Source organism: Vulpes vulpes, chromosome 2 (assembly GCF_048418805.1).
Source record: "Vulpes vulpes isolate BD-2025 chromosome 2, VulVul3, whole genome shotgun sequence".
Taxonomy (NCBI): domain Eukaryota; kingdom Metazoa; phylum Chordata; class Mammalia; order Carnivora; family Canidae; genus Vulpes; species Vulpes vulpes.
The window spans coordinates 95,212,335-95,228,811 of record NC_132781.1 but is presented as its reverse complement, the minus strand read 5'-3'; the positions used below and the strand labels follow the sequence as shown (position 1 = coordinate 95,228,811).

At 34.2% G+C, this 16,477-nt stretch overlaps 1 protein-coding gene across 4 annotated transcripts in view; it reads left to right on the top strand.

The window, feature by feature from the left end:
* EPC1 (enhancer of polycomb homolog 1) overlaps window positions 1–16,477 on the top strand; it is a 93,420-nt gene that overhangs the window by 74,434 nt on the left and 2,509 nt on the right. For 2 of the 4 annotated variants that reach the window (XM_026000898.2, XM_026000896.2), the window contains exons 3-14: window positions 75–220; window positions 591–797; window positions 1,178–1,326; window positions 2,210–2,369; window positions 3,599–3,775; window positions 3,860–3,949; window positions 4,045–4,193; window positions 6,035–6,387; window positions 13,916–14,034; window positions 14,115–14,201; window positions 15,030–15,171; window positions 15,477–15,840. In XM_026000898.2, the coding sequence (XP_025856683.1) occupies window positions 75–220; window positions 591–797; window positions 1,178–1,326; window positions 2,210–2,369; window positions 3,599–3,775; window positions 3,860–3,949; window positions 4,045–4,193; window positions 6,035–6,387; window positions 13,916–14,034; window positions 14,115–14,201; window positions 15,030–15,171; window positions 15,477–15,840 (2,143 nt within the window). The remainder of the gene's footprint in view (window positions 1–74; window positions 221–590; window positions 798–1,177; window positions 1,327–2,209; window positions 2,370–3,598; window positions 3,776–3,859; window positions 3,950–4,044; window positions 4,194–6,034; window positions 6,388–13,915; window positions 14,035–14,114; window positions 14,202–15,029; window positions 15,172–15,476; window positions 15,841–16,477) is intronic. The other 2 variants (XM_072749328.1, XM_026000897.2) reach the window with 1 other exon arrangement.

The following is a 16,477-nucleotide window of genomic DNA, read 5'->3' as shown; positions in this document are numbered from 1 at the left end:
ATCCAGACATCTGTTGAGAGGTTTTTGTCAGTGGTTTCACATAGTAAATGATTGCTTATGGTTTCTTCTGTCAGCTTTTAGTTTGGATGCTGAGCAGCCTGATTATGATTTGGATTCTGAAGATGAAGTATTTGTGAATAAACTGAAAAAGAAAATGGACATCTGCCCATTGCAATTTGAGGAGATGATTGACCGTCTAGAAAAAGGCAGTGGTCAGCAGGTATAACTTCATTGTATATACCTATGTATGTATAGAAACAGGATAATGTTGGAGTGAGGGTAAGTGATCAGACTGTGGAATTAACAAGCATGAATTCATATCTCATCTCTGCCCAGTACTAATCTGTATAATTTTGAGCAATATGTTAAAAAAACAACAGCAAAAAAGCCTCTGTGCCTGTTTCCCCTTCTGTAAAATAGAGATGATAAACATAATAAGATTATATTGTGTATAAAGCATCAATGATGGACATGTATAAAGCACTCGACATTTGCTGTTATTAATATTGTTATTGTCATTAAAGTTAGAAGTACTTTTGGACCTTATATATATCTATTATATGAAAATGACATAATGATTTTACATTTAGCCAGTCAGTCTGCAGGAAGCCAAGCTACTGCTAAAAGAAGATGATGAATTAATTAGAGAAGTTTATGAATACTGGATTAAAAAGAGAAAAAACTGTCGGGGGCCATCTCTTATCCCATCAGTAAAACAAGAAAAGCGTGATGGTTCCAGCACAAATGATCCTTATGTGGCTTTTAGAAGGCGTACTGAAAAAATGCAGACTCGAAAAGTAAGTGAATTTGAAAAAAAAAAAATTGTAATTTTTTTATAAAAGAAAAATTATTTATATTTATGAATATCTCTGCATCTGAAGGCTGTGTCTTAATTTGTGTTTTAATAGACTTTCTGTACAAAGTAATAAAAAAATACTAATTTAAAATGTATCAACCTTAGGATTCATTACACAGCTATTAATGATATGTTTTAATGTTAAACTATTTAAAAATCATATATACCATTGATTTCCTGGTAATCCATATTCCCTTTCAGTGCCTTTAAATTCTAACCAGCCCTTCAAATAATATGTATTCTTATATATCAATAGCTATGTTCAGAATGCCACTAGTTGGAAATTTTATTGACATTAAAAAAGCAACTTCATATTTTCAGAATCGCAAAAATGATGAAGCCTCTTATGAAAAAATGCTTAAACTGCGTCGAGATCTCAGTCGGGCTGTTACTATTCTAGAGATGATAAAAAGAAGAGAAAAGAGTAAAAGGGAGCTATTGCACTTAACACTGGAAATTATGGAAAAGAGGTAAAGTATACTTTAATAGGGTCGGCAGTATCATACCGTTAGTATTATGTGTATTATAGTATGATTCCTAATCAATTAACCCTAGAAATACCATCCTTTAATAATAAGTAGAGATTATTAAATGTGTGATATGATATACTTTGCATAATTTTACATCTGTTCCTCTCTTTATTTTCTTTAAAAGTGACTGGGCTCGGTAAAATTAAAATATGCCAGGTATAATCTTATTCTTTTGTCCTTGTTTGAGTTTGAGTGCAGTGTTGGGAGGGAGAGAATATTTGTCAGTTATAAAGTTTTTCATTTACTCACCAGATGGTACTGTTTAAAAAAAAAAAAACAAAAAAACACCTACTGGATTTTTTAACAGAAGTATAAAGAAGGGAGGGGAAGAGGCCCATAATTTTAACACTCAACGATTTGGCACAAGATACACAATGAAAACTTCAAGCCTCACTTCCCTATTTCCTAGTCAGTATCTCCAAAGAAAACCACTATTAAATTTCTCATAATTCATCTAAGGAAAATTAGTTTTATATAGTACAGGCAATTCAAATTAGCAGAAAGTTCTTCACCATTTTAGGCATTAATTTCAATATCTCCACCAAATCTTTCACCAAAATTGGTAAGTTAAAATTTGAACCTTTGTTTTTTTTCCCCACAGTTATCTATTTATGGTGCAAAGGTAAAGCCATAAGCCAAAAAATAACAGAAGAAACCAAAGGAATCATGTAATCTTCATTTTAAATTAGCATTCAGCAAGTAATCAAAGTTTAATATTGCCTTCAGTCTACTCAGTGTCTATAATCGTATCTCAGGCTTTAATAGTCCTAAATATTTACAGAACTAACTTTAATTTTTGCAGCTTTCTTTTCTATAATTTCAGGTATAATTTGGGTGACTATAATGGAGAGATCGTGTCTGAGGTTATGGCCCAGAGACAGCCAATGAAACCTACTTATGCCATCCCCATCATCCCGATCACTAATAGCAGTCAGTTTAAACATCAGGAAGCAATGGATGTGAAGGAATTCAAAGCAAATAAGGTGATAAAAATTTTTATGATAATAGTAGCTGGCAACAGAATGTTTTATCATTAGAGTGAAAAAGAAAAATACATATAAACCCTACTATGAACTGTGGTGCAAAGTCAGCTTTTGATTCAAGACTAACCTGTTAATACAACAGTAGGAATAGTAAAGAGAGAGACTGTATAGATGAACTCTTTAAGAATTAACTTTTCCCCAAAAAAACTGTAATGCCATAAACTACGTAAAACTTGATACAGACATTTAGTATCTGTACACAGCCATGATACTTGCCGTGATCTTTTTCTTTCCAACAGGTATTTTTACCTGTAGCCTCTCTTACCTGTCACGCACTTCATACTTGAATTAGCCTTTGCTCTTACCTGCACACATATTTCTAACATGCACTATCGGCTCAGTCACTCTTGCTTCTGTATTTTATCCTTGTGTTGTCCCTGTTTAATGATTTCATCTCTATATCATCTAAAACTGCCTAGATTCACTCCAGAAAGCCTTTGTTGTTTAGCTGCCAAATCTTTACTTCCCTTTATTTTTGTGACACCTCCATATTAGAAGTTATCTGAGGTGCTTTATATGTGTATAAGATTGTTTGCATTATTATTTTCCCAAAATGGATTTGTTAACTCTTTAGAATAGAGACTAGACCTCCCCCGCCCTTTTTATTTTCTCCTAGAATTTTCATAGAAAATTTAGGAAAAGGTACAGGAACCAGTGATAAATACTAACTGTAGTTATAGGATTTCAGAAGCTGAAGAACCTCTCTTCTTTTACTTTATTTTTTTTTTTTATTTTTTTTTATTTTTTTTTTTAATTTATGATAGCCACAGAGAGAGAAAGAGAGAGAGGCAGAGACATAGGCAGAGGGAGAAGCAGGCTTCATGCACTGGGAGCCTGATGTGGGATTCGATCCCGGGTCTCCAGGACCGTGCCCTGGGCCAAAGGCAGGCGCCAAAACGCTGCGCCACCCAGGGATCCCTCTTCTTTTACTTTAAATGAAACAAAATATTTTATGAGATTATGTTTAGGTTGTAGGAACATGTCAGTGTTTCACAGAAACCAACCTGTAATACTTTACAATATAAGATGACAAAACATAAGCGTCTTAGATCTCTTCTGAGTGCAAATGACTTCATTATAGCTCTAACCCTGTTTTTAAAGCATACCCCAAACTGCAGGTTTGTTGAACATGGTTTCTAGTGTTTGATTAACATACGACTTTATTGCAGCAAGATAAAGCCGATCTTATCCGACCTAAACGTAAATATGAAAAGAAGCCCAAAGTCTTACCATCGTCTGCTGCTGCTACTCCTCAACAGACGAGTCCTGCTGCACTGCCCGTCTTTAATGCTAAAGATTTAAATCAGTATGACTTTCCCAGCTCAGATGAAGAACCTCTCTCCCAGGTAAAGATAAGAATTTCTCTATGAGCATAGAGGAGAAATGTATAGGAAGTCACATGTTTTGAACCACTTCATTTTATTTTAAAGGTCTTGTCTGGCTCTTCGGAAGCTGAAGAAGAAAATGATCCTGATGGTCCTTTTGCTTTCCGTAGGAAAGCAGGCTGTCAGTACTATGCTGTAAGTTTCAGGTTCTCTTTTTTAAATAATAAGTTGTTTGCCTTTAACTGACAAAATAAAATAAATTTGTTTTGTTTTGTTTTGTTTTGTTTTAGCCTCACTTAGACCAAACTGGCAACTGGCCTTGGACTAGTCCTAAAGATGGAGGATTAGGGGATGTACGATACAGATACTGCTTAACCACCCTCACTGTACCCCAGAGGTGTATTGGATTTACACGAAGACGGGTTGGGCGTGGTGGAAGGTAACTATTTCTGTATTCCTAGCATAAGTACAGTAGGGACAAAGACAGTAGGGTAATCAAATCTAGAGCTTTAGAGAGGGAACCCTTCTAAATAGCTCATTTGTTTCCATTTTCTGTTCTTAAATGATTTTTTGACTAAAATACTAAAAGAGATTACAAAAAGTTGTTTCAGAAGTTCTGGCACATATTAGAAGAAAGGACTGAATAGGCTAAGAAATGTCATGTAATTAATTAGTACACTAGGTTGTTTAACTTCTCAGTGAAAACACTCTAGAAGGGGTCCCTGGGTGGCTCACTGGGTTAAGCATCTGACTCTGGGTTTCAGCTCAGGTCATGATCTCTAGGTCATAAGATTGAGCCCTGCCTCAGGCTCCATACTCAGGGCTCAGCACACAAGTCTGTTTGAGATACTCTGCCTCTCCCTGTCCCTCTGCCCCTCCCCCTGCTCATGTGCACTCATTCTCTCTCTCTCTCTCTCTCTCTCTCTCTCTCAAATGAATGAATGAATGAATAAATAAAATATTTTTTTAAAAAGGCTCCAGGATCCATGCATGGTCTGACCTTGACACCCAGTTTTTCAGGATCTAATCACTTTTGTTTAAACATGATAGTACCCCCTGTACACTCTAGATGCCTTGTGTGAGAATTTGTGTGGGAGGCAGGAAGGAATTACAGAACACATAAAAGTGAAGAAAAAGAAAGATAATCCTGTATAGGTAGGGGAAAAAGGGCAGAACATAGTATCAAGGTGCTTTCAGGAAGAAACCTGAGGATGTAGAGGGGTTTTTTTGTTTGTTTCTTAAAGATTTTATTTACTTATTCATGAGAGAGAGAGAGAGAGAGAAAGAGGCAGAGACACAGGCAAAGGAAGAAGCAGTCTCCCCAAAAGGAGCCCAGTGTGGGACTCGATCCCACATAGATCCCGGGATCATGTCCTGAGCCATAGGCAGACACTCAACTGCTGAGCCACTCAGGCATCCCAGGATGTAGTTTTTTTTTTTTTTTTTTTTTTTTCCAGGATGTAGTTTTTAATGAATGTTTTATACGTATGTTTCTTTCATTTTCAAGTCTTAATTGCAGTTTTTAATTACTTTAGAATTGTCTGGACACTGAAATTATTTATTTTATTTAGTGCTTTCCCCCCAGTCATTACATTGATATCAATAGTAGCCAAAATTCCATGTCATTTATATTTTATTCTATACTAACATTAGTCACTGTTAGTATTTTAAGATGGAATTACTTATAAAGTTTATATAAATAACATAAAAATATATCTTCTACAGTAGTAGATCTCAAATATTTTGTCGATAAGAAATTTTAATGCTATAAAATATCCCAAAGATAGCATACCATTTACTGCTTTCTCCTACCTCTCCACCCCTGCCCCCCCCCCCCCCCCCCCCCAGAAAAAGAAGGAAGTTTTTGCTTAATAGAGAACTGATATTTTATAAAGTGTTTTGGTGCTTTGTAACGGAAAGAAAAATCTCTGATTGAAAAGCAGTTTGGAAAGAAAGATAAGTCCAGGTTTTATATCAGTAACATACTGGTAGATCAGCTCGTGGAACTGTTAGAAAGCTCTTGCTGATGTAAAATGAATTCTTCAAGGTGGATTGCTTTCTTCTTTAATCAGATCATTATAAAGTAAAAACTTTTATCAGAAATTGAGAATTTAAAAACAAATTGAGAATTTAGCTTAGAGGGTCAAATACTGAAATAATCAAATTTCTAGCTTTTAAATGTTTAGTATGAGATGGCTTTGGGGGAACTGGGAGGATCTTTTTTTATATAATTTTTGAATAGCTGTTTTACATATATGTTTCCTGCCTTATTTTTAACAGGGTCTTACTGGACAGAGCTCACTCAGACTATGACAGTATGTTTCGCCATCTGGATTTGGAAATGCTTTCCTCTCCACAACATTCTCCAGTCAATCAGTTTGCCAATACCTCAGAAACAAATACCTCGGACAAATCTTTCTCTAAAGACCTCAGTCAGATACTAGTCAATATCAAATCATGTAGATGGCGGCATTTTAGGCCTCGGACACCAACCCTACATGACAGTGACAATGATGAACTCTCCTGTAGAAAATTGTATAGGAGTATAAATCGAACAGGAACAGCACAACCTGGGACCCAGACATGCAGTACCTCCTCGCAAAGTAAAAGTAGCAGTGGTTCAGCACATTTTGGTATGTTTATTTGTTATGATGTACATTTCTATAGAAATGTCAGGTTCATCCATATTTTGAATATGTGGTTTATTATATTTAAAGCTAAAAGTCCTGTCTCTCAAATAATGAGGAAAAAGGACCTAGGTTAAGTATTTATTTGAATTGTTTATACATGTGTTTTCATTTAAACACACCCACACGCAAAGGTGATTTACTGCTACTTAATGTATGACATTTATTTCCTGGATATGCTCTGTGAACCCACAATTTACAATTCAGCAATTATATTATCAAAGAATATGAAAAGAAAATGGGCCATTAATTGTTACCATTTTATGCTTGGACACTTCTCTTGTGTTTTATTTAAACTTCAAAAGTAGTCTGGCAAGTCTGTAGATAGGCACAAGTCTTATCTACTGACAGTAATGCAGAATAATTTATAAGAGGGAACAATATTTAAACTAAAGGATTTTTAAAATTTTATAGGACTGTTAAAATTTTGGAGGCAATTCCAGATAACATCTACTTTAGCATTATGGCTGTAGCCATAATTGTGAAATGTCTCTAAAATACATCCTGTCTTTAAATATTCCTAAAATTTTAGCTTTCTGGGGTTTTTTTGTTTGTTTGTTTGTTGTATTTATTTTATAAATTTATTTTTTATTGGTGTTCAATTTGTCAACATATAGAATAACACCCAGTGCTCATCCCGTCAAGTGCCCCCCTCAGTGCCCGTCATCCTGTCACCCCCACCTCCCCTTCCACCACCCCTAGTTTGTTTCCCAGAGTTAGGAGTCTTTCATGTTCTGTCTCCCTTTCTGATATTTCCCACTTATTTTTTCTCCTTTCCCCTTTATTCCCTTTCACTATTTTTTATATTCCCCAGCTTTCTGTTTTAAAGCATAAATCTGTGTTATTTGAGGCATGTAGATTATAGAAATTCACTGTTAGAATTATGTTACCATAGATTTTTGTAAAGATCATTTAAACACAGATTTTGAATGGACTGTAAAGGTATTTATTATGTTGCCCTAATTACCTGGTAAGGCTACAGTTAAACCTTTCTAATAAATACAAAAATGTACTGCTTATTCTTAAAGATCTCCAGAAAAGGTCCCATAAACTAATTTATTTTGTGTCTGGAAAACAAGTACTTGTATGAAATGGAAGTCTTTACTCATAAAAAAAATAATCACATTTCCAAAATCAACTAGAAGATAATCTAAATTATTCTGAAGTCTAATGGATTAGTATAGTCCCATTAATTTCAGAGTCCATTTCTCTCAGCTATTATAGTCTTAAAAATCAAAATAAAGAACTTTTCAATATGGAGGAGGGCTATATAGTATGCAAGTATAGAGATTTTAAAGGTGTAAACTTGTAACATGTTTTCCCTGATAGATATTTAAGCTGTATAAATTCCTTGAGACTTCTTATAGAAAACTGGCATGCTCCATCAATCCCCATCTTCTCACCCTTTGAAGTAGAGAAGTTGAGGGGTGCCTGGCTGGCTTAGTCAGTAAAAGCAATGAAACTCTTGATCTCATGAGTTGTGAATTCAAGCCCCACGGTGGGTGTAGAGATTACTTAAACAAATAAAATCTAAAATAATAATAATAATAGAGAAGTCGAATTGTATAACTACCCTAGTATCTTTTAATGATCATTTTAAATGTAAATTATTTTGCTATACTGCATAAGTAAGCATTGATTTTATGAAACTTACTTGATTTGTGTTTTCCAAAGAACGTTAAAAAGTGAACATTGAACCAGTAGTGTTACCAAAAGTTTAGCTGAAAAACAATTTTTAATGACTGTATAATTTTCTTTTGAATCATTTCCTTCCCCATATAATGTGATACAACTTTTTAAAAATGAATTTATTTTTTTGTTGCACATAATTGTTTTAATTTTCCCTTAATTTTTACTAGATTTTTTTGTATGCTTAAGAGAATAGATGCCTACAGATTGCTGTTGGGTCATGCTTTATTCTTTCCTATTTAGTAGAGTCCTATCATATGTAGGTTACACTCGAGCAAATTCAACTATAGGCCCCTGAAGAAAAAATAAAATTTTAACAGTTCAAAAGTTATACAGGATTCTAAATACAATTCAACCAAAAGAACATATTCTCCAGAGTGGGCCACTCTGGGAATGGCAGAAGTGAATCTGTTGTTACTCAGAATATCCATGCCTCCTTTGCCGCTTCATTCAGAGGTTAATCTTCTCACCTTTGTCTGTGTAATTGTAATTTTAAAGATAATTTTTTTCATATAGATGGCCCCCAAATATAAGCCCAACTATTTCATCTGGTACTCAACCACAGAACCATAAGCCAGAGGAAAAACTGTCTGTGCTGGGCTTATTGAAAGAGACACATCCATTGTGGTAGACTCTAAAGGAATTTTCAAGGCTTAATTTTTACTATACTGACTTTAGAACATAACCACTATATATGAGATAGAAGTCAGTTGATAATATACTTTCTTGTTTGCTGCTTAAGCCAAGTATTTTGATTTAGCAGTTTTTTATTAATCTGTCATTATTTTAAATATTAATATTTATATGTATGCTGTGGCCTAGTGATGCCCTCTGGACTGATTTTCCTTTTTCTAAAAAATCAGCTATAAAGATCCTATTTCAAACAGGAAATTCTAAATGAGGATATCAGGAGCCCATTATTTTTAATAAAGGGCATGAGCTTTAACACACCAAATTTTGTAGTTCCTGGTGCTCAGAATTTTTTTGCTTGCTTCCCAGTCTTGGCCATTTTGCATAGTTGTGTGGCCAGATTAGTAACCTGGTTGGTCAGGTGCTCGAGTGCATGGTCCTCTGGATAACACACAACAGAGTGACACAATGTTGGGAAGACTTAAATATATGTGTATTTAGAATTTCTAGGACTAGATTTTAGTACTATGAATAAATTGTGTATATTTAATAATCTTTGGTTTATATGTGATTTGGAAAGTTTTCTATTTTTTTTTTTAATCTATAAAAGTACCTTTGAAAATGTATAGTGTTTTTTTCAGTTTGCATGTGTTTGAGTTTGGGGGATATGGGATGTCAGAATTAATACCTTTTCTCATAATTAGAATGGACTTTTATAACTTAGAAAGACTAAATAAAAAAGTGATTTTTTTAAACCACCATTATATGTTCAGGATTTGAATTCTTAGTTCCCACTGAAATTTCATTCAGCATTCTAAGTAATTTTCCTAAGCTCACATACGTATACTAAAGATTTGGTTTATTTTCATAAATTAATAGGATATATGTAGCTAGAATGATGTGTTCTAAGTCTCAGGATCTGTAGCTTACTTAAATTAGTGCATTTTACTTCATAAAACTTGTAATATGCAATTACAAATTTCAAAAGAATTCTAAATTTGAGCATTGAATATTCTCATGGTTAGATTTTATAAATCTATAGGACCTTAATCCTTATCCAAGCATGTTTCACAATTCAAAATTACATCCTTAGCAGGGTGTAGAGTAGCACTCATAGTAAAATTAATAGTTTTATAGTTGTGTGCTGAAGTGCAGGATTACTCAAAATAAGTGGAAGGTTGGGTCACAGATTATCTCATGTTCAAGTAATTCAAAGCCGAATGAATTCAGATTCAGCCATGTTTGGCCATCGAAGGAAATACACCATCTTTTTCTTTTCAGGTTGGATTTTCTGGGTGGCTGATAAGTGCTTATGAACCTCAAAACTATCATTCAAGCTTGATCATCCTTTAGTATTTTCTGAAGTCATTTTATTTTATATTTATCTCTTTAAAGTTACCTTTTCCTTTATTAAAATAATTTTCTGCCTGTGTACTGCTCAAAGAAATTTCTGTTCGAAGGTGATCTTTTAAAATAAGTGTTTGGGTTCATTGGGTTTTCTTTTGGTTTGGGTTTTGGAGTGTTTTGCTTTTTTTTTTTCTTTTAAACAAAACAATGTACATTTTGGTAATCTTAAATATGTCTTTTCAGATTATTAATTTTTTTCTAAGTACTTGTCCCCCTCACATACTCCTACTCTTTGATCATTTCCATTGAGATGCTCCAGCTGCAAGAAAATGACTATTCCAGGTGCTGGAGTGCCACAGAAGAATAGTTTCCTGTCCAAATGGACTGGTAACATCTTAGATTATTTTGTCTAAATTCCTAGCCCAGAGAATTGTTAGCGGCTACCAAAACAGCAGTCGTTTCTGGCCTTTGCATAGACACCTCTAGTGAGGACAAATATAACAATTTTCTAGATCAAGTTATTCTAGAGTTGGGAATCTTGTTTAGAAAGTTTTGTCCGTATATGAACAACAGCTACCTCCTTAAGTTTAAACCTACAGGTTCCTCTGTTGCCCTTAGAAGCATACTAAGTTTTCTTGCTTTCCAGCATCATAGTGTGCTTCAAAATTTGAAGTCCTGTCATGCTCCTTCCCTATTCTCAGCATTTAGTCATGTCCCTCACATAACTCTTGTCCCATACCTAGACTCTTCTCAGGTGCCCTATAGATAAGGGTGTTTTGTTTTGTTTTGTTTTGTTTTGTTTTGTTTAAAGGACTTGATTCATAGTGTGGGGTACATTAAAAGTTTGATTATTTCTTGTAGGTAATATTAAACAAACTTATGGCTATTTCTTTTTATATTTAATATCTCAATGGTTTAGGGATAGATTTTCCCCCCATTCCACTACTATCTTTGTGACCTCAGATGAAAGTTTCATCATCTTTATTGTGAAGTTGTGGGAGGAAATCACCAAGGGTGCCTCTAAAAATTTGGGGTTCTGTAAAATGCTTCTGATTCTAGATTTGGTCATATGTCCATGAAACCATTCTGCCCATCTTCATGCTAGTTGCAAACTTGACTATCACTCTGTCTAGAGGTAGACCTAGAACCTAGAACTGTAACACTTTCTACCTTGAATAGAGACTAGGGAAAAATATGGTCATGTTTATTTATTTCCACGTAGCATTTGACTGGACTTTTAATTATAATGCTATCTGAAGTCTTCTCAGTTTTCTGTATAAATAGCAATGTAGAACCCAGTTCAGATTGTATTTCCCCAGATTTACTACCTTACCTTTGTCCAAGTTTTCCTACTTATTTATATAGCATTTTGGATTGGAAATTTGTTTCTCAGAAGAAATATAAAATCCTTGTGTCGCAGAGGTGGAAAGGGCTTTAGTGATCACCTAACTTAATCCAAGTATTTTGGATGAACATGACTGAGCCCCAAAAAGTTTAGTTACTTGGCCAGGTATACCTGGCTAGTTATGATAGAGCCAAGAGCTTAAAAAAAAAAAAACAACAACAACAAATCAAGGTCTCTTGGCTCCTAGACCCATGGTTTTTACTTTCAGCTTATATGTTTTTCAGCCTATGTGTTTCTTCTAGGTCATTTATGAAAAATGTCTGGGGAAAATTTCATAATTAGGCTCCAAAAGAAATATTTCTAAGCAGTAGATTGACAGTATTGATCTAAAATCATGATGAGTATTAGTTGCATTTCTATTTCTAAATCTTGTATTAGGGAGAAGTTAACAGTTGTTTAAAAAAGTGAAATTCACAAGCTCCTCAGAGACCAAGGATTAAAATGTTGAACTTAAATTAGGGCAAAAAAAAAATCGATTTGATTTATTATTATTTATTATTGCTAATTTTTTTATTAAAACATATACAAACATAAACAAATTTCCATAAAATATTACTTTCATTCCTGTAAATGGAGTTTTTTGTATATAGTTCTCCAATGAATGCTAAATTATTATGTTTGTAGAAATATAATGACCTGACCTTGTAAAAATTATCCTTTTTTAAAAAAAAAATTTACTGAATATCCCTTGGTAGGATGTTCAGACTTTAAGCAACTCACTCAAACTTAGGAAGTTAAAGTATTAATCTCAGAAACATACTAGCAAAACTAGGGATCTCTAGGTTAAACAGTTACTTTTATGGATTTTTAAAAAACATAAATACAAATGTTACATTAATTATAAACAATATTTCAGGGCAGCATTAATTTTTGTAAATTTTCAGGTTTTGATTCAACACATTTCTATTATATGGAAATAGTCATTTTGACAAAAAGTTACTTTATGTCAGTATTTAGAAGTTATCTAGTCAATAAGTCTTCCCTATAGTATTCAGATCTGAGAATTACAATATAGTAGGAAAAGAAATACATCAAAGGACAGTTTTTATAGCAAGAAATTATGTTTTTGCTCTTGTAGCCCAAGAACTTAGTTCAAGTGTAAAGCCTGTGTAGACACTAATAATTTCTGGGGTTTTCTTAAATATTGTTTCATAATTTTCTGATTCATTGAAAATATGGTAGAATTTCTACCTAAACATTTTGTAGTGGTACTACTCAGAAAAGCTGTTATACTGGAAGATAAAGATTCTTTACAAGTTATGAGTGAAAGTTATAAAACTTGATGAAGTGATATTTTCTTCAACTAAATTATTAAAATGCAATTAAAGACAACAAATTAGGTGACAGTGTTTTGAGAACATTAAATTTTAGATTGAGGAAATTTGCATTGCATGATTTATAGATTCCCTGGTATTCAGGGATGCATGATAACCTTTTTTGTGTTTTGAAATAATTCTTAATCCAAACATCACAGGTTTCTTAAAGAAGCCTTTAAAGTCAGATGTTGTGATTGTATGTGCCCTTTTTTTTTTTTTTCCTTTTTTTAATTGGCAAAAGTAAGAAAAAAGAAAAAGGTTTCCTTTTTAAAAACTGCACACACTTTTTTGGGGGGTAATAAATGAACATTTTTTTGTTTGTTTTTTTTAGAACTGAGCTCTCCATAGACAAACATAAGTAGCATAACACAGTGTCTTTCCTCAGACATCATTCTGTACAGTAAATCAACATAAACAACTCCGTTCTTATTGACTGGATTTTTTCCAGGTGGGTTAATTGGGTGGGGAAAATTAATTAACCTTAACATTTGGAGCCTCTTTTCTTCCTGTTAAAGGATGAGTTCTTTAAAAAAATAAAGTAAAGGTAATAAACCAACAATCTTATATTCCATATAGAGAAAATGTTTATAATGGCTAAAATTAGAAAATATGTAGAACAATTAGTATTTATACACAGAACTGTTAGGGTTCATCTGAATGCATTGGGACAGTAATATGAGTAAACTAGAAACCAAATGGTAATTAATCAGATTTCTTCTCAAGCTCAGTGCAAAGTTGAATTCCAAATATGTGGATTTAAAAAGCTGGATTACCTTTTTACACTGTCTAGCGCAAATGTCATAGCTTATAAAAATAACGGTTCTGAAACTTGAGAAGTGAGTTCTCTTTCCTATGTCGGGAAGTTTATACTTTTGTGTTGCTTTAAACTCGAGCCACTCCTGTTAAGTGTGGTTGTAAAAAATGCAGAATTTTTCTTATGAAAGTGATCTTTAGCAGGATCATGAGCCTTTGTCAGATGCTTTAATTCTGCACAAAAATTTTTTTAATGCTGTAATTTGTTTTGGTACTTTACGATGTGTATGCTATCTGTGCATTTTTATGAAGTGTTTCCTCATTTTATGTTCAGCATTTACAGCCGAACAATACCAGCAACATCAACAGCAACTGGCACTAATGCAGAAACAGCAGCTTGCCCAAATTCAGCAACAGCAAGCAAATAGTAATTCCTCCACCACCACTGCACAGGTGAGGGATTTGTCTGTCTTATGATTATCCCTCATTGTTTCCCACCAGAGTTCATCTCTAATTACCAACTGTTGTCATAGAACCTTGCATCTAACCAGCAGAAAAGTGGCTTTCGCCTGAATCTACATCATAGCCATTCTATACAGGGTTTAGAAAGAGCATTACAGGTGAGTATGGAAGCCGTTGCCTCTGCTCCCTATTTTAAAAAGTAAAACTAAGAAAGCATAGTTAAATGAGATCAAGACACTGTCTTCCAAGCCTGTCCTATAGTTTATGCATTTATCTCTTTAACATATAACCTCACCCAGCTCGTTATCTTGGATATTTTAATTATTATCAAAAGTTATGTAAAGTTATCATTATTAAACCTCTCTTAATTGCAAGAAATCACTTTTAAACCTCAGGTATGATGAATGTTTGCCATTTAAACACATGTAAGGTTCAAGGGCTGAAATTTGAATCTAAGAGTTTTAAAGGAAAAATCGATTTTAAAAAATTAGAGGAGCTTCTTAATTTCTAGGCCAAGCTATGGTATGATATTTTGTCACATCAATTCTAAAGGGATAGTTAGCTTACTGTCCCAAAGGTGCCTTGGTTTATATGTGAATATGTGTGTAAGTTTGGTGAAGAAAGAACCTTACATACTCATTTTTCATTATATGTACTTGCAAATCACTGAAATGTTTTACTAGCGTATTTCTTGTCTGACACTTTGTGTCAGAGGTTTAGTGCTTCCACATTAAAGAAGGTTTATTTTTGTAATTGACCTGTCCATATTACACACTGTCACATATGAAGATCAAAATTCATAATCCCTGAGTTCTTAGATTGCTTGAGCATTCTTCAAACCTATGACTCAAAAGACATGAAGATATTTCAGTGGTTTGCCACTCTGGTTTATATTCAGACTGATTGTTGTATACTTGTGTAGCTTTAATAAATTAATTTGAGACTAAACGATGCTGATTAGATTTGTTCTGCATTTTCTTTTTTAGGGTTTTGTTTCCAAGACTTTGGATTCTGCTAGTGCTCAATTTGCTGCTTCTGCTTTGGTGACATCAGAACAACTGATGGGATTCAAGATGAAGGATGATGTGGTGCTTGGAATTGGGGTGAATGGCGTCCTTCCAGCCTCAGGTAAGGATAAAGACATTTAAGGGTACCTGGATGGCTCAGTCCATTGAGCATCCGACTCTTGGTTTTCACTTGGATCATAATCTCAGGGTCCTGGGATCGAGCTCCACATCGAGACTCCTGCTCAGCCTGAGTCCCCTTGAGATTCTCTCTCTCTCCCCCCACCCCCATGCTCTCTCTCAAAAATAAATACATAAATCTTTAAAAAGAGATAGACTTCTAAATTGTTCTGATGTTTGTAACATATATCAGTGGTAAACAGCAAAGCCATACATTGCTTAGCCATACATTTCTTTCTCTTTCTCTAGGAGTATACAAGGGCTTACACCTCAGCAGTACTACACCAACAGCACTTGTACACACGAGTCCGTCAACGGCAGGTTCAACATTGTTACAACCTTCAAACATGACACAGACTTCAGGTTCCCACAGTGCACTGAGTCATCAAGTCACTGCTGCCAATTCTGCAACAGCTCAGGTTCTGATCGGGAACAACATTCGATTAACTGTCCCTTCGTCAGTTGCCACTGTAAACTCTATCGCCCCCATCAATGCACGACACATACCTAGGACTTTAAGTGCTGTCCCGTCGTCTGCCTTAAAGCTGGCTGCCGCAGCAAACTGTCAAGTCTCCAAGGTTGCATCTTCATCTGCTGTGGATTCAGTTCCAAGGTCAGTAGTTATTTGAAGCCAAAATGTTTGAAAAAATATGAGCTCTGACTTGAATCCTTTGGCAGTGCTCTCTACTTCTGTGTTTTGTTCTTTTCCTTACATACATTGAAAATGGGTAGAGGAGAATTCCTTATTTATTCAAGACTAAACAGGTAAGTGTTATAATTCAACATTGTTGAGAATTTGAATTAAATGGTATACTGCATATTGCCTATGTTCTTTGGACGCCACTTTCACAGTAGAATGATAGCTCTCAGTGCTCTCATTTTCCACCTTTGGATGGAGGAAGTTCTCTTTAGAATGTTTCTTTTCTTTATGTCCCATATCTTCTCATGTAAACAGAATTGATACAACCCACCCTGGCTTAATCTACTCTTAATAATGTCAATAACGTAAAGGCTTAAACAGTATTAATGCCAGGTCAGTTTTTACTCAAACCCATTACTTTTTATGTTAATTTGTCTTCTTGGGTTTCAGTAGATGGTGTAGAATGTTTGCTCAGACTCTCCTGTTTTAGATATTAGTGGTAAAGAATCCTGCTATTTACAAAATACTGCAGGAGAAAGAAAGAAAGATGGGGTTTTCAATTTACTTAGAAGACAAGCATGAAAGTCTAAAAATTAAATAATGTTAACTA